Source organism: Bos grunniens, chromosome 25, assembly GCF_055505025.1.
Source record: "Bos grunniens cultivar Pamir isolate PY7600 chromosome 25, Bosgru_T2T1.0, whole genome shotgun sequence".
In the NCBI taxonomy this organism is placed as follows: Eukaryota; Metazoa; Chordata; class Mammalia; order Artiodactyla; family Bovidae; genus Bos; species Bos grunniens.
Window position 1 is genome coordinate 15,923,654 of NC_141189.1, and position 22,105 is coordinate 15,945,758.

The window sequence follows — 22,105 nt, forward strand, 5'->3', positions numbered from 1 at the left end:
TTTGTCCCGCCTCTCGGGTCTCTATGGGTTTCTTTCCGAACTCTCTTCTCTCCGTGATTGGCCAGTAAACAGTTCCCATGGTAACCGATAACACAGGTCTACTTTCCAGTCCTAAAGACACCGCCTGCCCCAGATTAGCAACTTTGAAAGGAGGCCATGAGGGCGGGGCTTGCATCTTATTACGCACGCGCACTCTCTCCTCACTGATTGGAGAGAGCCTTACACTTTCTCCCCGGCTCCAGGAATTCCCTTAGCAACGGTCACCGTTGAGACGAGAGAGACGCCGCCAGCGGATTGGCTGCCCCGGGCATCTCTGCAACGCAAATTGGCTGGAGCGTCGATAGAGGGCCAGGCCTTAGCAGTGGCTGCCTGAGAACCGGCTGTCCCGGAACCGAGGCAAGACAGATCCTGTGGTGACCCCCAGCATAAAAGAGCGACAAGATGATCCGCCGGAAGTCCAGCCAATTCCAGGGACTAAAAATGCAGTCGGAGCTTGTACAGCATTACGAACTGCGGCGAGAACCCGAAAAAGACCTCAGCTCATTGGAAGAATCGGCCACGCGTATGGGAACAGGTGTGCGGACCGAATCCGGGACCGTGGCTTCGGTGGAAGTCGATAACGATCCTTCAGCCAACTTGTTCCCGGTGAGGACGGGACAGTGATTCGATCATGGATGTTTAAAAAGGGTTCCCCATCAGGGCGCCACCCGACGTTATGTTTACTAAAATTTAAGAAGTTTCCCCGGGCTGCTTTGGTGAGGAGGCAGAGGTGTGTGACCCCGCTCGTTATATGCTCATGAATAGTACTTAGGGATCGCTGAAGCCCAGCCCGGCAGCATTGCTCCTATCTAGTCCTCAAGATTGGAGAAGGCAATGGCACCCCACTCCAGTACTCTTGCCTGGAAAATCCCATGGACAGAGCAGCCTGGTAGGCTGCAGTCCATGGGGTCGCTAGGAGACGGACACGTCTGAGCGACTTCACTTTGACTTTTCACTTTCATGCATTGGAGGAGGAAATGGCAACCCACTCCAGTGTTCTTGCCTGGAGAATCCCATGGACAGAGGAGCCTGGTGGGCTGCCGTCTATGGGGTCGCACAGAGTCGGACACGACTGAAGCGACTTAGCAGCAGCAGCAGCAGTCCTCAAGATGAGAAGGCAACTTAGCACGTCCTTAGGCCGATAGAGATTCGAAACGTGCCAAGAACTAGGGGCCAGAAACAACACAGCTCTGCCTTTCCCAATTCGCTTTCTCTCCGCAGCCGCCGCTGCCCCAGCCCCGGATCTGTATATGGTGAGTATGAAGTCTGGGGGGAAAGTTACCCTTCACACTTGTATTATTCCTTTAGGGCTTCCCAACAATCCTGTCAAATAGCACTGGTATCTCCATTTTACAGATGAGGAAACTGAGGCCCAGAGATGCAATTACCCAAGATGACTATAAGCCAGGTCTCCTGCTGTCCCAGTCCAAAGACAGAGTGTGAGAAGAAGGTAGCCAAAGACTGAGAATGTAAATGTATCATTGCCTCTATGGAGCATTGTACAAATGGGGACACCGAGGCTCACAGAGGGAAATTTGCCCAGTTAAACAGCACGGGAGAGGCAGAAACTGGAACTCAAGTTTCCTAACTCTAGGTTTTATAAATGAAGAGGATTCTTAGAGTTCATTTAAGCCATTTACAGATGGAGAAAGTGAGGCCCAGAGAGGGAAGTGACCTACTTAAAGTGACATAGCAAGTTAGTGGAAGGGCCAGACCTCTAACTCAGCTCTCTTGGTTCCCAGTCCAATGCACTCACCACCACAGTCATATCATCAAACTAATGCATGATGGACACCAACACGTTTTCCTCTCTTTTCCTATGACAGGAAGTACCTGGACATCCATTCCATGCACATGCTGGAGAAGACAGCCAGCACTGAGGAGATGAGGGAGTATGGGGGGGAGGGGAGTAGGGAGGGGAAGAGCTAGCTTTGGGGGACAGCTGAGGGGGAGGTGGGCTGGGAAGGCATGAGGAATGCCTGGCTCCAAAGCCTGTTGTGCACTAGTGTGGAGCAGGGAAGGGAGACTCTAGTTGTCACTGATTCCTTCCTCTCTCCCTCCCAAGGGTGCTGGCTGAGCTGTTGGGACTAGGTTCTCCTGAGAAGAGCCTGCGGGATGCCATCACTCTGGACCTCTTCTCCCATGCACTCATCTTCTGCCGCCAGCAGGGCTTCTCCCTGGAGCAGACCTCAACAGCTTGTGCCCTGCTCCAAGATCTTCACAAGGCCTGTATTGGTAAGAGGAGGGGGCTCCCCGAGGGCCTGAGTCCAGGGCAGAGGAGGAGGAGGCTGGCACAAGTGATCAGGGGAAGTAACAGCAGGATTACCACCTGGAATCTTTGTTCTGTCATCACTAACAGAAGTTATCACACACAAGTTACTTCACCTTTGAAATCCTCTATCTCCTTATCTGTAATCAGGCTACGACACTAAGTTATTCAACTGTTCCGAGAAATGTTATGTGTAATATGTGTAAATATATACACAGTGCTTAATAAAACAGCTCTTTATTCCTGAAACCCATTTTCTACAGAATGCTTAATGAGAGCTAAATTATGTATTTCTCGCTTTCCTGTCACTTCCACTGGAATATACACTTCTTAAGGGCAGGACCTTGTCTGTCTTGTTTAGTGCCTAGAACAGTGCAGAATGGGTATTCAATATTTGTTGCCTAGATCTGTCTACTTCTAAAGCTCATGATCAGTAAGTAGCTGTTGAGTGAGTAAAATGTGATTATCAGGGAGGGGACTCAATGTCACATCTTGCTTTCCCTCCCAGAAACACCCTTGGGCAATGTGGAGGAATGTTACCGCTACTTCACCAGTGTTCTTTTTTGCCATGGAGTCAGGGTCAGTTTCACTCTCCCCATCCCCCCACCGCCTTAAGGTCCAGCCCAGCCTCCTACCCTCTCTCACACTCATTACCCTTATCTTCCTCTGAAGGCCCCAATGGGCTCTTCCTGCTCCTGGACTGCCAGGCACTTGGAGAAAAGGTGATGGTTTCGGGAGGTGGTCAGTCCTCTAACTCCCAATCATATCCACAGCGCCCCCCTTTCAGTATCGACCTCTTTAAGGAGGAACAGCTGCTGGCCCTGGTGGATTATGTGGTGAATACCTACTTCCGCCACTTCAAGCTCTACAAATATGTCTTCACACCCCAGGTACTGGGCCAGGGGCTACAAGAGGCCGCCCCTCGTCTCTCCTCTTTCCCCAGTGCAGTTGATTTCCTCCCTCTTCCCAGGTGCGGCTGGATCTCTCTTTGACTTACATGGGGCTAAAGCCACCCAGCCTCTGGTCAGAGGATGAGACAGGTAAGGGAGAATGCTGGGGCAAGAGCTGGACTGCACTGGGGCTGGGGCTGATGCCTCCTTCTGCTTCTGGCTTACAGAGAAAGAAAAGGGAGGAGAGGTGGAACAGCAGGCAGTCATCGCACAGGAGGTGGAATCGGAAACAGTGGTCCAGCCAAAGCCAGAGCCAAGTGAGGACCTGGAGGGGTTGGGGCTCCCTGTGACTTTGGGCAGGTGTGAAATCAAGGGTTCAGGACTTCAGATTTTTCATTTTAGTCATGGTGTCCTTTCTCCAAATAATTCCTTATGGAGAATGCATGTTCCAAGATGGAACAAAATAAAAGCACAGCTGCTGGGGGGTGAGGCAGGAGCTCCAGAAAAGGATTATAAAACCAACGACAGTAACAGCCAGCACACATCTGGCAATACTATGTGCTAGGCAGGCCTTGTTTTAAGCATTTTATATACATATATTGCCTGTGCCAAGTGGCCTGTGGAATCTGAATTCCCCAACCAGGAATTGAACCTGTGGCCCAAGTGGAAGCATGGAATCCTAATCACTGGACCACCAAGGAATTCCTGCATTTTACACATATTAACCCATTTACTCCTCTCTCAATCCTAGTTAAGTGTTATCACTGGATTTTACACAGGAGGAAATGTTCAATCACCTGCCTGAGGTCACACAGCTGCTAAAGGAGCAATTGGGAAATGCAGCGTACATAAAACCTCTGCCCATCTTTCTCTTCTAGAAGGGCTGGCTGACATTTCCTGAATTGAAGAAACACTGCCACCTGGGTCACTCCTGGGATAGTCCCCCTTGAAGGTCGTGCATGCCTGGCTAGGGGTCGGTCCCTCAGCCCCATGGCCTCTCCCCTGACCCGCCCCTTCTTCCCCGCCCCTGCAGGCCAGGTCTCCATCCTCCGAGCCTACATCAAGAACCAGATGAACAAGGAGCTGCGGCAGCTCCAACAACTGGTGGAGGAGCGGCTCAAAGCCAGTGAGGAAAGGCTCAGCAGCAAGCTGACCACCCTCGAGCGGCCCCTCCAGCTACCTCCAGGCAAAGGCAAGAACAAGACCAAGTGACTCCCTGCGTTTTCCCCAATAAAGGCCTGGGCCAAAGTGGCCCCACCACGCCCCGCCCCACCCCCTCCTGAGCACCTTCTGAGCTTCCCTGCTGAAGCCAGACACCAGACACAGGGGACTGGCTCTCTGGCGTGTAGCAGGTTTTATTGCATACGTGGTGCAGGCAGCACAGATAAGGCCAGGCGTGGCACCCTGGGTGGCTCTCTTCCACCCCAGCTCTGATCTCAAAGCCCTGGCTGGCGGGGGTAGGCGTACCACACTGGCCTCTATGATAGTATGATTGGTGGCGGGCCTGGCCAATGGTGGCTTGTGGCCAGAGCCCAGAGGGGCTGGAATGATAAAGAACCTTCTCCTGGAGAGTTCTGCATCCTCCGGGATGACGTGCTAGCCCAGCACTAGCATGGCCTCATCCTCAGCGATAGTAGCCGAGTCCCCTTCCTCTTCAGAGCCCATCATGGGAAAAGGCCCCGGGGGCCGGTGCTGAAAGAGGGCTGCCCGGTTCTGCTGCTCACCCTTCTTCACCCAGTGTCCGTAGAGCCGGAAGGCACAGTTGTCGATCAGGCGCCGCACTGGCCGCAGCGCGTAAGGGTCCCTCAATAGCGCACTCTTGGTCAGTGGCCGGATACGGTGGGCGCTTAAGGCTACCCGTCCAGCGGCCAGCACGGTCCACACTGCCACCTAGGAAGGGGGGTGGTGTGAGCTCCACTGGCACAGTCACCATAAGAAAAATCCTGGGAAGAGGAGGAGGCCTAGACCCTGACACGCTCAGGCTTACCCGAAACCGCTGGCGAGGGGTGAGGTTCCAGGCTTGGCTGCCTTCACAGCGCTCAAAGAATGGGTGCTGTAGGGCCTGCTCAGCTGTCAGGCGCTCCACAGGATCCACTTGTAGCAGCCTGGAGATCTAGGGAAAACCCCAGAGCATGAGGAGCAGCTCTTGGGCCTCTCTCCTTGCCCACTCACAACCCCAGCTCACCAGGTCTTTCACAGTGTCTGAACGGTCGTCCCACTCGGGTGAACTAAACTGGTACTGGCCCTCCATGATCATACGTAACATCAGGATCTGGCGTCGGTGCCAGAATGGTGGGGAGCCCGCCAGGAGTGTGAACAAGATCACCCCGCAGGCCCAGCTGGGAAAGAGGAGTGGGGAGGGGGGACCAGGTGATAAGCAAAGGTGTTGAAGAACAGTACACAAAGGAGGAGGGAAGGGCGGGGAACGGGAAACTCACAGATCGACCTCCTTGCCGTAGCCTGGGTGAGTTTCATCCATGGAGCACTTAAGGATCTCTGGTGCTAGATACCCTGGAGTCCCACACAACTCTGGGGAGAGAGGCCTGAAATGGATGGGGTGTCACCAGCCCCCTCAAGGACCCTTCACACTAGACCTCTGCTGGAGCCTCACCACCACCAGGGCCACAAGTGTTTCCATCCTGCACCTGCCAGCCTTCTGCCAAGTGTCAGTGTTAGAGCCTCACTCTAATGAACAAGTACCTACCAAGGCTCCTGGTGGCCTTCCTGGGAAAACCTGGTGTTTGGGTTGACTTCAAAGCACTATCCAACTGTATCATTTGCCTCCTCCACCAGCCCTCACCTCACACAACTTATTACCATGTTTTATATACATACACACATAGAAAACAGAAATTAAATCTTTTCTGCATTCCTTTCTGCCCAAATCTAATCCTCCTCCTAGAATCTCTACTGCGGTTAGTGGAACCACCACTCAACCCAGGGGAGTGTGTAGGAATATGGGATTTCTTAAGACACATTCTGGGTATGTCCTTTGTTGAAAACCCTTCTCTGGCTTTCCATCATGGCCTCAGGGTCAAGTCTAGACCCCTAAAGCATAAAGCCTTCCATGACTTGATCAAAGCCTGTATTTTTACTTTCTTCTACCATTTCTGGCACCGGTTCTTCCACTCTAGCAGTTGCACTCTGTGATCCGTGGCACACTTCCAAGAAGTCTTAAGAGGCTTGAACTGAGAAACTGCCTTTCTCTTGGCAAATGCCTTCCTAGATAAACTATTTACTGAACACCTACTGTGTGCCAAGCACCATACTAGACACAATGGCAAATCCAACGTGCCCTTAGTAAGCTCACCATCTACCAGGAAGCACACAGTGTAAGACATGTATCATGAAGTGGGGGAGAGCTAGGAGCAAAAAGCAGCGGCTCTACCCTGACCTGGAGCTTTCAAGTAAAAAAACTGAATTATCCAAGCCAAGGGAGATGGTGGAGTGGGAAGGGGCAAAAATGATTCAGAATGGAGAAGTGTGTGTGGGAGCCCAAAGGGAGAAAAATACCTGCATGTGGAAGATGTGTAAGTCCACAGAGTAAGAGCGTGAGCTCTGGAGTCACACTGCCCAAGTTCAAATCACACATGACCTTGGGCGTGTCACTTCACCTCATTAAGCCCATTTATAAAATAGAGACACAGATACTATTTCAGAGTTGTTAAGAGGATCTAGAGAAACAAGCCATATAAAGACTCCATGTGCTGCCTGATTCAGAGCAAGTGCCCAGGGAAGGTGGTGGTGGTTCAGTTGCTCAGTCGAGTCCGACTCTGTGATCCCATGGACTGAAGCACACTAGGCTTCCCTGTCCGTCACAATCTCCCAGAGCTTGCTCAAACTCATGAAGGTTAACCAGTGAAGGTTAGCTGTTAAGCCCAGGGTAGAGGCACTGAAAGACAGGAAGTGGCCTATTAAAGGCTCTGGGGAGTCCCGCAGTTGAATTTTGTCTAGTTTGCCACTTGCGTTAGAAATGGTTGTCACAACAAATGTGTTAACGTGAGGGGACCCTGAGTCCCAAGGCATCAAGTGAGCAGCGCTGTCGGCCCACATCAGGCCCCTCATGGCACTTGAGCAGCACACCGTGGCCCTGCCTCCGCCAGACCTCAAAGGTGCAGCTGAGCCCTTCTGTCACTGCGTGCGTGCTAAGTCACTTCAGTCGTGTTCCACTCTTTGCAACCCTATGGACTGCAGCCCACCAGGCTCCTCTGTCCATGGATTCTCCAGGCAAGAATACTGGAGTAGGTTGCCATGCCTTTCTCCAGGGGATCTTCCCAACCCAGGGATCAAACCCATGCCTCCTGCATTGGCAGGTGGGTTCTTCACCACTGGAGTCACCTGGGAAGCCCCACTGTCCCTCGCTCCCTCTCTTTTTCTTCCTATGACAAGCCCAGCCTCCCCAGGCCCAGATCCGAGCCCCTTCCTCTGTGGGTCCCTACATCTGAATCGGTGCTCCTTCCTCCTGGCTCTCCAGCATGGCCCCCTGCCTGCTGTGTGCCATGATCTGTTCACTCCATCCTCCCCAGGGCAGGGAACCCACTTTCATTTGCACACTAGGCTTTGCACCCAGCAGGTAGCTGGCAAGCGCTCACTGACTTTCCGTGGGACCCAGTTCTCAGACCCAGCCAACCAGTCCCAAGCCTGAGCCTCCATCTCTCCCAAGCCCCTCAGAGCACCAGGTCCCCTCACCTCGAAGCTTCTCGCCTGGTTCCAGGTGGCAAGAGAACCCAAAATCTGAAAGTCGGATCTGCATATTGTCATCTAGGAGAATATTCTCGGGCTTCAGGTCTCGGTGTACAATATTGTTGTTGTGGAGAAAACTCACTGCTTCCAGCAGAGACCTCATGATGGACCTGGGGGAGGTGCAGGCTGCTCTGCTTCTCCCCGCCCCGCCCCACCCCCTGCTCATCCCGGGGGCTACAGGCTCAGCCATTACCTGGTTTCTTTTTCTGAGAGGGCCACCTTCTCTGTGAGATAGTCAAACAGCTCTCCCTTCCGCATCCTAAGGGACAGGAGGGGTTGGGAGATGGGTGCACCTCACAGTGGAGGCTGAGAAAATAAGCCAGTGCTCACAACAAATACCATGGAAGAGGTCAGTCAAGGAAGATCCCTCTGTAAGCAAATGAAAGGGCCTCGAGACAAAGCACTCCAAGAGTGAACCAGATGTCAGGGCCAGTTTGCTCCAAGGTGCCAGCAGTCATAATCTCTGCATTGTGGGATGTCCCTGGCAGTTCAGCAGTTCAGAAACTGTGCTTCCAGTGTGATGGCTGCAGGTCTGATCCCTGGTCAGGGAACCAAAACCTCACAAGCCGCATAGCGTGGCCACATTTTTTTAAAAAAGCAAGAATAAATGATCATTTACAGGAAGTCCCTGTTATCTGACAATATATTTAAAAAAAAAAAAAAAAAAAGTCTTTTGAAGTGAACCTGTTTAGACCATGGGCCAAAATTTCACAGTTAATAGTAGCAAGAAAGTTGAATAGGACTTTACTTTGAATTTTGCTTACTTTATGTTCTCTTTAAAAACTGAGGTTATAATTGCAACTCTGTATCAATCCTTGAAATAAAGAACACATCAGGTTCTGCAACACTGTTGCATGGTGGTGAAGCAGACACTTCCTACTTGCCCTCCACTTTTGCAGAGGTCATTTCTGTCTGAAGACTTAGTAAATTTCTCCCAAGTGCCTCTCTTAAACATCTGGTATCCAAACCATTCTCTTTTGAACTTCCTTTGTAACTGGTTTGTATTATAGCACCCAAAGTATTTGACATTCAGATTCAGACCAATCAGAAAAAGAATCGATGGGCAGAGAGATTCCAGTGGAGAGTGTTAAACATTGAAAGATGGGTGAGGGGAAAGTCTGTTTATACGTGGTCAGCTCATGAATGAACACCTTCCTCTTAAAACAGGGTCTCATGAAGACCCTTTATATTTAGCTGGTCACTAAGACTCTTGAAGAACTTGTCTCAATCAGGGCACCTAGGAAAAAGGGCCCATGCCCTGGGCTGGCAGGTCTGAGCCGGAGCAGAGGAAGGTGTGGGCAGGGTGGTCTTCAGCCCACTGAGCTGTAAGGCTGGGGAAGTGCAAGGAGGAGAGGAAGAGGATTTCGGTCAGGGAAGGGGGATACTCACAGGTCAAACACCAGGAACATGAAGCTAGAAGACTCGTAGGAATCGATGAGAGTGACTGGGGAAAGAGGCAGAGAGGCAGAGAGCCAGAGATGGAAAGGAGCAGCTGCATACCAGAGGGCCTCTTCCACCCTGAGGCAGCAGGGGGCTGTTCCTGGGAAGGAAGGAGAACCGGAGGAGGCAGGAGGGGCCCAAAGGCTGGCCACACTTTGATGAGGTGCAGCGGAGCCAGGAGCAAGGGAGCAGAGTGTGGAGGCAGTGCTGGGGCAGGTGGGCGGTGGGCTGGGCTAACAGGAGTGGGGAAAGCAGCCTCACTGATGTGGGGGTGGCCGGCGACCTGGCGAAGGATGTGTGTCTCCCGCCGCGTGGCCTCTCGCACCTCCTCCAGCTGCTCAGGACTCAACCGCTCGGCTGTCACCTCCATGATCTTCACTGCAAACTCCTGGCCAGTAGCCCGATGAACACAGCGGCGGACCACAGAGCTCACTCCTCTGCCAGAGTCGGACAACACATGAGTCAGGGCCTCCTGCCTTCTCGTTTCCACACAGAGTGGAGCCTTGGCAGCCTCACATCCTCTGCGCCAGACTCCGGAGACCCAGCTAGACAAGGTGACTTCCTGAGGAGCTCACCTTGGCCTACTGGAGCTTCACAGCAGCCTCAGTCAGAGACCTGGGCACCCAGCAAGGAGCAACATAGAGCTCACAGGGCAGGGGGGCAGGGGTCCTGGGTTCCAGGCTCTGCCACTCCCTCTGGAAGTGAGCCCAGACACTGAGCCCCCAAACCTGCCCCATGCCCCTGAACCCCACAAGGAGAAGGCAGGAAGAAGTGACCTAAGGCCCCCTCCAGATTTTACGCACTTCCATGGTTACCCCATCTAAATTCCAAAGTTCCCCTACAATACCTCAGGTGAAATAAACCTTGGGCCACTGACTGGAAGACCAAAGTTGAGAAGCAGATCTTGGGTTTAGGCCCCAAACTTGCCACTAATTAACCTCTAAGTGACCCCCTGACATAAGGTCTCTGGGCTCCCACTTCATCAGCTCTGAAATGTAGCCAACAACATCCTTAAGGGATGCTGAAAGGCATTAATGAAGTACAGACAGGAAAGCCCATTTGGCTTTGTAAAGACAAAGCCCTAGGAGACTTTTTTGGTGGTCCAGTGGTTAAGAATCCACCTGCTACAGCTGGGGACACAGGTTCAATCCCTGCTCTGAGAGGATCCCTCATGCCATGGGGCAACTAAGCCCAAGAGTCACAACCACTGAGCCCATGCTCCAGAGGCTGTGCTCTGCCACAAGAGAAAGTCTGGGTGCAGCAATGAAGACCCAGTGCAGTCAAAAAAAAATAGACAAAGTCCTAGGGAATTCAATGGTGGTCCAGTGGTTAGGACTCCACACATCCACTGCAGGGGACTCAGGTTCCATCCCTGGTCAGGGTACTAAGATCCTGGAAACCGGATAGCACAACCAAAAGAAAAGAAAAGAGACGAAGTCCTAGACAGGGATTTCCCGGCTTGGGCTCTGTCACCAACTCTGTATGACCCTACAAGTACTTCAGGCTAAGGTGCAAATCTCTCCAGAATCTGTCTTCATACCACATTTCACATTCTGGTTCCCTGGATGCCCTTCACATAACCTCATTTCTGTGTTCCCAGGGCCTCCTTGCATTTATGGAACTCTTTTGCTTGAAATGCCTCTCACCTACCTCTCTGCTTCAATCAATGGACACAAACTATTGGTCCTCCAGCCTAACACAGATACATTACACTGTGACAAGGGCACCGTTCTCTACAAATCTGAATTCACATCTCTTAGGCGGTTGAGAACCCTCCAGCTGCCACAAGGCTCAATCACTTTCTACTCTTTTACTCTTGGCCACTTCACAGTTTTAATTTCCTGCCCAAACAGTAAGGGCATTGGAGTTTCAGGTCCTTGGTCTAGTTATTTTCATCTTTCAATGAACCTCTGAGAATTTGTGAAAAGCTGCAGAGCTCTGCCACACATACCCAACATTTTTATAATTTCAGGGGGTGGGTCAAAGATCCTTTGAAGAATCCCTGCTTTAAGACTCAAAGTAAATGCAATGTCAACCAATTCTTCATTTATTCTCCAGGAAGAAGGGACCACTCCCTTCTCTGGTATCCTACAGTATTTTACCTGTAGGAGCATTCCCTTTTAATTAAGCTTTCCTATTATATGTCATGACCACCAACTTGGAAAACTTGAGTCTTTGGACTCAAACTCCAAACTTTTCCTACTGATACAGCCTAGTACCTTGTTCTCTGAAAGTGAGAGTGTTAGTCACTCAGTTATGTTCAACTCCTTGCAACCCCATGGACTGCAGCCCTCCAGGCTCCTGTCCATGGAATTCTCCAGGCAAGATCCTGGTGTGGGTAGCCACTTCCTTCTCCAGAGGGTCTTCCTGACTCAGGGATTGAAGCTGGGTCTCCTGCATTACAGGCAGATTCCTTACCATCTGAACCACCAGGGAAGCCCTGTCCACCCCTTAAATGTAAAGACTTCCCATCCCATCCTTGGCCCTCCTGTTCTCAGGCTACATACACTCTCAGTAATCTTATCCACTTCCATGACTTCAACATTCATGCCCAGAAGCTACCCTCCCCTCCTTTTCTTTGGCTACATCACACAGCTTGTGGGATCTCAGTTCCTCAACCAGGGATCTAGCCTGGGCCATGGTAGTGAAAGTACAGAATCGTAACCACTAGACCACCAAGGAAGCTCCCCCCACCCCTGCCCCATGTCTCCCTAAATCAGGCCGACATGTCTTACTGAATGAATTGCTTCCCGAGGTCCTAGAGACATCCCTCTGTCCTCATGACCTTGTGAGTATAGTCTTAACCACTGAACCGCCAGGCGGGTAGTCCCTCTTCCAACTTTTCCCACTCTTAACACACTCTGGCCGCTATAATCTTCTATCTATTGCTTTAATTGGCTCTTTGCTGTGCTGAGCCTTTGCACTACCCTTCCCTCTGCCTGGAATATATCCTGCCTCAGTGTATTATCTGTTCATTCTCATCCTTCAAGTCTCAGTTCCATTAATTACTCTTGTTCTATCACCTTATTTATTTTATCCCTAGCACTTACACTGAAATTTAACTTGTTTTCATGTTTATTGTCTCTCTCCACTACTCGAATATAAACTCCAGGAGAACAGAAATCTTATCAGATGTAGGATGTGGGTCTCACATCTCCAGTGCACCCAGCACATTGTACATGCTTTGGAAACCCTGATGAATGAACGTATTAGTCACTGCCTCTACAGGTGAAGCTTTCCTTCTATGTGATGCCTGCTGAACTCCTAGTCATCCTTCAAGACCCAAATATCACTCCTTCTGGGAAGCTGTGGTCTTCTGAGACCCAACAGCACTTTTTACACAGCTTAATGCTACCTGAATGTTCCTGTCTCTTTCCATCACTTTACTTGGAGTACCTCCAGGGCATATATAGTCCATGGGGTCACAAAAAGTCGGACAGGACTAAGCGACTTTCAGTTTCACTTTCCAGGGCAAAAACATCTCTTCTAACCTCCCCATGTTTACCTTTGTGTCTGGCAAACAGTAGGCGCTTGAATTATGTTTGTTGAATACATACATGAATGACTGGTGAAAAAATAGGGGCTGACTCAGAAAAAGAGTCTAGTCACCAAGTGTTTCTCCACTCACACAGGGAAATGTGTTGGAGGAAATGGTAACCCACTCCAGTATTCTTGCCTGGAGAATCCCATGGACAGAGGAGCCTGGCAGGCTATACTCCATGGGGTCGCAAGAGTCGGACACGACTTAGTGACTAAAGCAAGCAAGCAAGCATGGGAAATGTGTATCCTGGCTAGGACCTGACCTTTCTGGATCTCTGTTTCCCTAGACGTGGCCTTACCTGCCAATGACGTCTTTAGGATCGTACTTCTGATAAAATTCTTTGGCTGCAGCCCAGTCGGGCAGCTCATCCTCTGGCCCCACGTCCAATGTCATTCTGAAAGAGGTGGGGGCCTGTGAGGAGGAAACGGAGGGCAGTGAGGGCAAGGAGGCCCACAGGCTCTGAGAGGACGCACATCGCGGCTCGCGGAGGCGCAGCCCTTGTGGCTGGGGAGCCAGGATCCTGGGGGATGGGGACGGGGTGGGGGAAGGATCGGGACAGGGGAGACCCCAAGAAAGGGCCTTAGGGATTGGGATGGGATGGCAAGGCAGGGAGGGGGACAGGGGAGGGGAAGGGAAAAGGTACGGAGGAAGAGGGGAAGGGGCACCCGGACGGGCGGCTGTTGCTGCGCAGGCGCATTTGGGCGGGTGCTGGGAAGGGGCGCAGGGTCTCGCGCGGGCTCACCAGCGGGGGCGGAGAGAGAAGCCAGAGTCGATCAGAGGCCGCCCTGTCGCGGGGTTCGCCCCTAGCCTCTTTCCTTAACCACAGGCTGTGCCGGCGAAGACCTCAGGCCCCACCCCCATTCTGTCCGCCAATGGCCAGAGTCACCCAAAGACTGAGGTTCAAAAATCCTTCGGATTGGAAACTGGTAGTCCAATAGGAAGCCGAGAATCCCGAGGCTGGCCCGGGAGTTCGAGCTCTGAGTTACCTGAGGCTGCGACGCTAGGGCGGGGCTTCAGATACGGCCAATCAGGGCACGGTATCTGCTGGGACCAGCAGAGGGCGGAGCTTGTTCAGCAACAGGGCTAGAGGCCTGAAAACAGACCCGGAAGTTAGGTTTACCGGTAAGTGTCACCTCCTGGTACTTGGTACGTTGCCCTCCTTGGCCTTACGATTCCCACCCGGACTTCGGCATGGTCTCTTCAGTCGCTCAAAATCACTGTCTAAACTTGGGTGTTAAAAATATTAGCAGCCTGGTCCAAAGCGCCTGCTTTGAGGGGCTGACTCAAGCCCTTAATATGTTAGGCGCACGCAACCTGGTGCTGAACTTGGCTAATTTTATGAGCCACGGCCTTTCAGCCAGAAAAGGCTTTCTCATTCTGTGGATGCTCTGACTCGGATACCTCCAAATCTCTTGTTGTTCAGGGTCTCAGTCGTGTCTGACTCTTTGCGATCCCATGGACTGCAGTACACTAGGCTTCCCTGTCCTTCACCATCTCCCCGAGTTTGCTCAAACTCATCTCTTCAGTTGGTGATTCCAAAACCCTAGTGCTATCTGGAAGACCATTTTTTTCCGGTTTCCCACCACCCCGCCCCCAAAGTCTTGAGGAATATCACCCTTAAAAAATGTATTTTTTTATTTGATTGCGCTAGATCCTAGTTGTGGCACGTCGGATCCTTGGTCTTTGCAGCATGCGAGATCTTTGTTCTGGGGCATGTGGGATCTAGTTACCTGACCAGGGATTGAAGTTGAGCCCCCTGCATTGGGAGTATGAAGCCTTAGCCACTGGATCACCAAGGAAGTCCCTCGCTCTCTGTTCTAAGCTTACCAGGTTATCACTCTGCCAGGAGCGACTTGCTCCACAAGTTTTCTTAGTGCAGCTCAACCCTAGCATTCACTTACTTATTCAACAAATATTTGTTGAGCATCTAAGTGATAGACTAACAGCAACAGAAAAAAATTAGGTCCCTACTCTTGTGTAGGTTATATTCCAGATAGAGGCAGAGAACTAACTCATTTAATTTTTTAACAACTATCTTATTAAGAGAAATATAACTTTCAGATTGCAACCAAATGAAGAGAAAAACGAATCCAAGTAACTTTTTAATGGAGTACTTTGACCTTATACCATTTAAAGACAGAATAACTCAAAGAAATCTTGTATTTTACTTGGTAGATTTGCTTGGTAGTATAATGGGACAATTATTTTGAATAAAGTGAATAAACACATTGATGTAATTGGCAGTCTAGGTTCTTACTGTGGAAATATTTGGAATGGGGAGAGAACCTTATGACTGAAGTTGGAGGTATGATTTTAAGAATGAATAGATAACATTAGCTATTTTCTTGCTCTAATCTGTGAAAGGGCCAAGGACCAATAGAGCCTGTCCAGTAGTGAGCACAGCTAGTGTCTAAATACTGATTTCAAAGCAACAGTCCTCAATAAAAGGAACCAGGGCTCCTTGGGAGAAATGGCCAATTCCCACGCTAAAGCAGAGAAAGTACAAGATGGGCCTGGAATAATTTGTGCCAAAAAGTAAGTGAAGAAAGATGGGAACTTAAACACAAGAACCAGGTTGAAATCAGGGACAAAAAGGGTAATGACACTGAGAGAGCTATGAAGGAGCCTTCTCACGTGCTAAAAATGTTCTATTCACCTGATTACACAGGCGTGTTCATGTAAAAACATTCACCTAGTGCTCGCTTCGGCAGCACATATACTAAAATTGGAACGACAGAGAAGATTAGCATGGCCCCTGTGTAAGGATGACATGCAAATTCATGAAGCGTTCCATATTTTTAACAACAAAATTCTGTAAAGCAATTATCCTTCAATAAAAAAATCAATTAAAAAGAAAAAAAACATTCACCCATTGGCACAATAAGATCTGTGTACTGTAAGTAAATCATGCCATTATACCTCAACAAAACTATTTAAAAAGGTTAATGGTGGTAATGGGTATAGTAAATTGAATTTAAAAACAAATCTGAGGCCATACTGACACTAAAAATTGTAAATAAATAAATGAAGGAGAAAAAGACCTATATAATAGAATGCCAACTAATAAGTGTAGAAAGAATGATAAAGTTAAACAACATTTTGTAAGCCTTGTAATAACTGACTTGGGCAAAACAGGCATTAAAGTTATTGGGAAAAATTTGGTGAGGTATTTAAACAGATAACTGTTTAATTACAAAGAAAAAAATTATCTTTACCTCACAGAAATCTGACACTACCTTAGAACCAAGTTGTCAGTGTTACATCTGCCATAGAAGGACAAACTGACACACGCCTCTTGATGTGATGTGTTCAGGGCATACAGCTTATGTAAGATTTCGGCCAAAAATGCATAAGCCTGAATTCAATCACAAGAACCCAAATTAAGAGCCATTCTACACACTGGCCTCACCTCAAAAATGTCATGAAAAATGAAAGAAAAGGATGAGAACCTACTAAAAATTGAATGCTGAAGAGCTGACAAACTAAATGCAATCTACGTTCCCACACTGGACTCTAAAGTAGAAATTGCTATAAAGTATGTTACTGGGACATCTGGCAAGTTTGAATATAGACTATTAGAAGATAATGTTGTACTGATGTTAAACTTCTCTGAATTAAATATAATTGTACTATAGTTATGTGAGAAAATATGTTCTTAGGAGATACAGATCACAAGGTATTTCCCTCAAATAGTTCAGCAATAACAATTATGAGTATTTAGAAAAAGGCTTCCCAGGTGGCTCACGGGTAAAGAATCTACCTGCAGTGCAGGAGATGCACATTCAATCTCTGGGTTGGGAAGATCCCCTGGAGGAGGAAATGGCAACCCACTCCAGTATTCTTGCCTGGGGAATCCCCATGGACAGAGGAGCCTGTGTCCATGGGGTCACAAGAGTTGGACACGATTTAGTGACTGAACAAGATAGACAGATACAAAGCAAACGTGGTTGAGGTGTTAAAAATTATAAATCTAGGTTAAGGCTACACAAGAGTTCATTGTACTACTCTTTTATTGTTCTATAGACTTGAAATTTTTTCAAAATAAAGAGTTAAAAAAGTAGCAAGATCTCATGTAATCAGTTTGGAGGAATGGGATATTCTAGTAAACTGAAGCTGCTGATTAATCAAATACTAGATTTAAATTTTTTTTGTGTGAAAAATCTCCTTAAAATGAGTTCTCCTGATACCCAGGCAGTGCCTCACATGAATTAAATCAGAATATCAGGACTGGGGTGGGGAGTGGGGTGGGGGACGGGGTGGGGGACATGGGGGAAGGGAGCAGGTGGTAAAGCTCAGGAGTAAGTTACTTTTTAAGGCTGCCCAGATTACATTTTGAAGGCAAGGTTCAGAACCACTGCTGTCTATATAACTTCTACCCATTGTTACAGTCCTAATCTCTGGACAATGGAGTTCCTTCACTTTTCTTTCCTGAAACACTTTGGAACACTGAAAAGCACAATCACGTGCCCCTTTCCCCTTGACTCTTCAGTGTACAACATCGATAATTCCATTAGGTGTTCTGCTGGTCTGTATTGGTGAAATAAATTCCATTCCCAGGGTATATATACTTCAAAAGACATGTATAAGACTGTCTATAGCAGCATGATTCATAATATCCTAAAACGGGAAATGTTCTGAAAGTTCACTAACAGAAAATGTGTTAATTGTAATATAGTCATATAATGGAATGTGTGTGTTAGTTGCTCAGTCATGTCCAACTCTATGCAACCCCACAGACTGTCGCCCACCAGGCTTCCTCTCTGTCCATGGAATTCTCCACAACACTGGAGTGGGTTGCCATTCCCTTTCCCAGGGGATCTTCCTGACCCAGGGATTGAACCTGGGTCTCCTGCATTGCAGATGAACTCTTTACCACTGAGCTACCAGGGAGTCATATAATGGAATACTATAGACTAATAAAAACTACAGTTACACCAAATATGGATGAATCTCACAAGCAGTGTTAAGTAAAAGAAGCAAGACATAAAAAGAATACATTTGATTTCATTTATATCCTATTCAAATGCAGGCAAAAGCAAATGACATTGTTAGAAGTCAGAATACCTGTGGATAACAAATACAAAGTTACCTGTGGAAAGAAAGGAAGGCAGAGTGATGGGGACGGGTAGAAAGGAGATTTTGGAGCGCTGACAAAGTTTAATTTCTTGACTGAATAGTGGTTTTTTCAGATGTTTTGTATTAACTTATGAAGTTATGTATTTGTTTTGGATCTTTTCCTTTATGTACCTCACAATTTAAAAAATGTTTAAAATATTATCATGAGACCCAAGATAAAGGATATGAAAATTCATTATAATCATACAGGTCTCCACATACTGGGTGGTGGTTGCTGTTATCCAATCCTTTCACTCCACTCTCAGCTCTGGAACTAAACTGTCTAGGTTGAATTCCAATTATGCCACTTACTAGCTGTGTGACCTTGGAAAATCCATGCCTGTTTCCTCAACTATAAAATAAGAACAACAGTACCTACCATTGAGTGATTTTGAGTTGTGAAGAAGAAATATAAAATGCTTAGAACACAGCCTGGAATATAGTTAGCACTTGATAAACAGCAGCTGCTGCTACGACTCTTGCTTTCTGGCCTCACAGTCTGTTGATAGGTAAGAGAGAAGTGTGGGGCTTTCCAAGAAGGGAGACTTCTAGAAGAAGGAAAAAGTGGGGGGAGGAAGGAGGATCCTTTCCTCCTCTTGAAATTCCTAGGTAAGGGGAGATGCAGGCTTCCGCCATGATCCCATGTTCAGTCTGGCTCTCACCAAGGGCCCAGGGAAAAGCAGGGGAACAACAATTAGACAGGAACATTTCACCACTAAAAAGGTTTTTATTACAAAACAAATACTAATAAAATCAGGCCTGGTCTTCAACCTCCCCTCCTAGAGGCCCCTAGGATGGAGTAGATTAGGGGGAATAGGGGTTGGTGGGCACTGAAAGAATAGAGCAGGCTGACCTCCCCTCATCAGTCTCAGCTGCTGCCTTTTAGAAAAGGCTAAAGAGCTCTTCCAAAGCCCTTTGAGAGAGGCACCATCCTTCCAGCCAGGAAGTAACCACTGTTGGCACCAGACCCTCACAATACTGCATTGGAGGATCCAGGATGTCTCGGCTGATCTCAGCAAAGGCCACCCAGGGTCACTCAGCCTGTGCGATGGTGTAGGAGACCAGCCATAGAAGCAGGGGGCCCAGAACGAGGACAGTAAGCCAGACGGCAAAGCTGGCCAGGATGAACCTCCGGGCCCGGGCCCCCCAGTGCACTGCCTCCTCCAACCGGCCTGCCTTATGCCGCTCTTCCGCCTGTGGGGGCAGGTTTTTGGTTAGGTTCTCCCCCTGCTTCTCCCCGCAGAATGCCCATTGTCCCACTCCAATCCTACATCCTCATTATGGCTCAGAATCTCACACCCATGCACTCCACCTCCCTTTCCAGTTTCTCTCCTTCATGTCTCAGCTGCAAAGTAAGGCACCCAACTTTGCTCTGCCTCCTTTTCAGGATGGCTGTTGTTAGCTCAGATCACATATGGGAAAGTACTTTTTAATCATTTTATTCCTCTACCTTTTCTACTCATCTCAGTTTCATTCAGAATTTGGAATTCTTGGCAAGAAACAGTGAGCAATCTTACAAATATTTCACTCATGTCCAATCAAACACTCCATTCTCACTAGCCCAAAGGCTAATCTCATCTTTTTCATTAAGGATTCTTTTTATGATTTTGCATAATGAAACCCACAAATTATTTTGATAAGAAAATAATTTCTAATAAAAATACAAGTAGGATAGAGGAAATGCCTGTATGATGTTTAAGTTAGCCTGTGTGGCCTTTCAAAAAGTACATGTGCCGTTTCTGTCAGATGTTTTGGAATGGCGAGGCTCATTCTAAGACTTCACAGTGTCTTCTGAATACCTACAGATTGTTCCAATTACTGCTCAGCGGCCCTGAGTCTTGCCCCTTCCAATTCATCCTCTTTATAGGCCTTGAGAGTGGATTTTACTGCAACACAAATCTGATCATATCATTTTCTTTTGCAAAAATCCTTGAGAGGCTCCCTAGTACTTAACAGATAAAACTAAAACTGCCAAACACAGCACTGGAGGCTCCTGGGAATCCAGGTCCTCTGGTTTCATCTCTTACTATTCCTTGCTGGTTCAGTCATACTGAACTAACAGTCCAGATTGCCTTTGTATAGGATGCCCTTTTATCCTTATTCACTCATCCTTTAACATCACTTTCTTTTCACACCTGTAGGATGCCTGTCACCTATTCTCTCTTATACACGTACACGCAATCACATATATTCCTAGTGCCCAGAATACCATGCGCTTCCTCTATCATAATACAGATGAGCTAGCTGCATGCTATTAATAATTACCCATTTTCACAACCATCTCTTTCCCTAGACTGTGGGCCCTTTGATGGCAGGAACCATGTCTTATTCTTACTTCTGGCACCAGGCCCACAGCCAAGCTCTGGCAGGTACTTATTAACTCATCAGTGTAGACAAATCAGGTATACAGAACCACTGCCTTTCTACATCCACACCCCTGCTCCCACAGGAATTGCATTCCTCACCTTGATGGCAAACACAAGGGCCACTATTCCCAGGCAAGAGCAGCCACATATAATGCTAGTAGCTGCTAAGCAGCGGAGGCGGAGCCAGCAGCAGCGAATGGGGGATGGAGAACAAGCAGCTTCCGTGTTGCACACCAGGCTCTCTGCTGCATTCTCCTCGTCCTCCATCACCTGTGGGCGATAAGTCAAGATACTTGTAAGCCCAACAACTGAACTCTTGGCCTGCCTTGCTCAGACTCTCCCCCTCTCCCTGATCATGTTGTAGCCTAGCCAAACTCTCAGGAATGCTGCCTTACTGGGGAATTCCCCTAGTGACCAAGAGAGGAAATGTGTGTCTGGAATCTTTTCCTCAGCCTAAGGTTCCCAGCCTTCAAAGGCAAAGTGGTGTCAACACAGCATTATCTGTATTACTTACTGTTTTGAGAAGTGGGGAAAAGCAAAATGAGGTACACACTGAGAGGCAGCAGAGAAACACAGTATCTCAAAAGACTGCTAGGTATCTAGGTCTACCCCAGTCAGTGATTTTAAACTGTATTTCAAAGGGCCCTGCAGTTCCTTAGAGGCTGCCCTCAAATATTGAGGGATCAGAGAATGGCACCCTAAACCTTGTACTCCATCTCAAGGAAATCAGTCATTTCACATGAAAATACTATCCTGAATTTGGGGGAAAGGAGAGGAAAAGCATCATTTAAGCTCTCTTTATAGCTAAGAAAACTCAACACCAGAAAGACCTCACTCAGAGCCTCCCTTGCTATGCAGACTCCCTTCCACCTCCTCTCCCCATTTTAACCCAGATTACACAACACAATCAGTTAAACAGAGTCCAAATGACCTCATAACCTACACAGAAACCTGCATAACGATGCCCTATTTAATAATTTCTCATCCCCCTATTTCCCAAGCTCTCAAGAGCTCTGGCATCAAACCACCTTTTTACCTTCACCCCCAACCATTCCCCACACCCTAGACAGAATGAAACCATTTGCAGTTCTTTCAACACAAGTAACAAAGGATAGGAAGGATGAATGAGAGAGGGAAGACAAGCGAAGAGCCAAGAATGCCATGTACACAAAGCTGCAGAATGGATGTGAGGGAAGAACTCAGACTCAGTACACACAGTCATCAAAAAACACAGAGGGTCCAGTGAATCGAGATCAGAGAAAATATAACAACGAACTGGGACTCTTACCTGGCGATAGGCCTTGAGGAACTGTTTGAGTTTCGGCCTCTGCCTCAGGTTTGGTTTGGCTTGGGTGGAGATGGAGCTGACTCAGGGCTCCAAGCCAAGCCCAGGGGTGGGGTTGGGTGGCCAGCCACCATCTGAAGATCCCCAGAAGCTGGAAGGGGGTGTGGCTGATTCAAACCAGTCTGGCTAGATGGAGGAAAAGCAAGGGAAGGCAAGGATGGAGTAACTGGAGGTAGGGTGCCTGCCTTCTGAAGAGGGAGTGAAAGCACCTGAGCAAGGGGATTGAAGCGGGCAAAGTCTGAGGCGTCAGAGAGCCCCAAGGGGAGTCCAGGAACAAGGGAACAGAAGGGAGAGACGTACGAGTCTGGATGACTTAAAATGGAAACCGTAGGGAAAGGTACCCTACCACATCAGATT

At 48.5% G+C, this 22,105-nt stretch overlaps 3 protein-coding genes and 1 non-coding gene across 34 annotated transcripts; 2 read left to right on the top strand and 2 right to left on the bottom strand.

Annotated features, from left to right (window-relative positions):
• The first annotated feature begins 63 nt into the window (after positions 1-63).
• CFAP119 (cilia and flagella associated protein 119) lies at positions 64-4,831 on the top strand. 16 transcript variants are annotated; one of them, XM_086374905.1, is made up of 10 exons: positions 343-645; positions 1,261-1,292; positions 1,396-1,489; positions 1,866-1,931; positions 2,105-2,274; positions 2,817-2,887; positions 3,082-3,198; positions 3,279-3,348; positions 3,426-3,515; positions 4,232-4,831. In XM_086374905.1, the coding sequence occupies exons 4-10, from the start codon at positions 1,888-1,890 to the stop codon at positions 4,408-4,410; spliced, it is 741 nt and encodes a 246-aa protein (XP_086231031.1). In that variant the 5' UTR covers positions 343-645; positions 1,261-1,292; positions 1,396-1,489; positions 1,866-1,887; the 3' UTR covers positions 4,411-4,831. The 16 variants fall into 16 exon arrangements, 15 of the variants coding, with proteins under 15 accessions (XP_086231025.1, XP_086231027.1, XP_086231026.1 ...); XM_086374899.1 differs by lacking the exon at positions 1,396-1,489 and having other exon boundaries at positions 64-645; XM_086374901.1 differs by lacking the exon at positions 1,396-1,489 and having other exon boundaries at positions 73-645; positions 4,077-4,275.
• Positions 4,538-14,013, bottom strand: PHKG2 (phosphorylase kinase catalytic subunit gamma 2). 16 transcript variants are annotated; one of them, XM_086374879.1, is made up of 10 exons: positions 13,909-14,013; positions 13,221-13,333; positions 9,643-9,818; positions 9,331-9,385; positions 8,135-8,200; positions 7,888-8,051; positions 5,637-5,727; positions 5,384-5,537; positions 5,186-5,311; positions 4,538-5,088 (listed from the first exon to the last, which is right to left on the bottom strand). In XM_086374879.1, the coding sequence occupies exons 2-10, from the start codon at positions 13,313-13,315 to the stop codon at positions 4,795-4,797; spliced, it is 1,221 nt and encodes a 406-aa protein (XP_086231005.1). In that variant the 5' UTR covers positions 13,316-13,333; positions 13,909-14,013; the 3' UTR covers positions 4,538-4,794. The 16 variants fall into 16 exon arrangements, 15 of the variants coding, with proteins under 15 accessions (XP_086231005.1, XP_086231006.1, XP_086231009.1 ...); XM_086374880.1 differs by having other exon boundaries at positions 13,221-13,316; positions 13,909-13,927; XM_086374883.1 differs by lacking the exon at positions 13,909-14,013 and adding an exon at positions 13,665-13,768 and having other exon boundaries at positions 9,707-9,818.
• A 1,604-nt stretch (positions 14,014-15,617) lies between these two features.
• LOC147345118 (U6 spliceosomal RNA) lies at positions 15,618-15,722 on the top strand. The gene has a single exon (XR_015155108.1). It is a non-coding gene; the product is annotated as a U6 spliceosomal RNA (small nuclear RNA).
• A 3,022-nt stretch (positions 15,723-18,744) lies between these two features.
• Positions 18,745-21,830, bottom strand: TMEM265 (transmembrane protein 265). Its single transcript, XM_086374927.1, has 3 exons — positions 21,692-21,830; positions 20,503-20,673; positions 18,745-19,231 (listed from the first exon to the last, which is right to left on the bottom strand). Exons 2-3 carry the CDS (start codon positions 20,668-20,670, stop codon positions 19,070-19,072), a joined length of 330 nt encoding a protein of 109 aa, XP_086231053.1. The 5' UTR covers positions 20,671-20,673; positions 21,692-21,830; the 3' UTR covers positions 18,745-19,069.
• Positions 21,831-22,105: the final 275 nt, after the last annotated feature.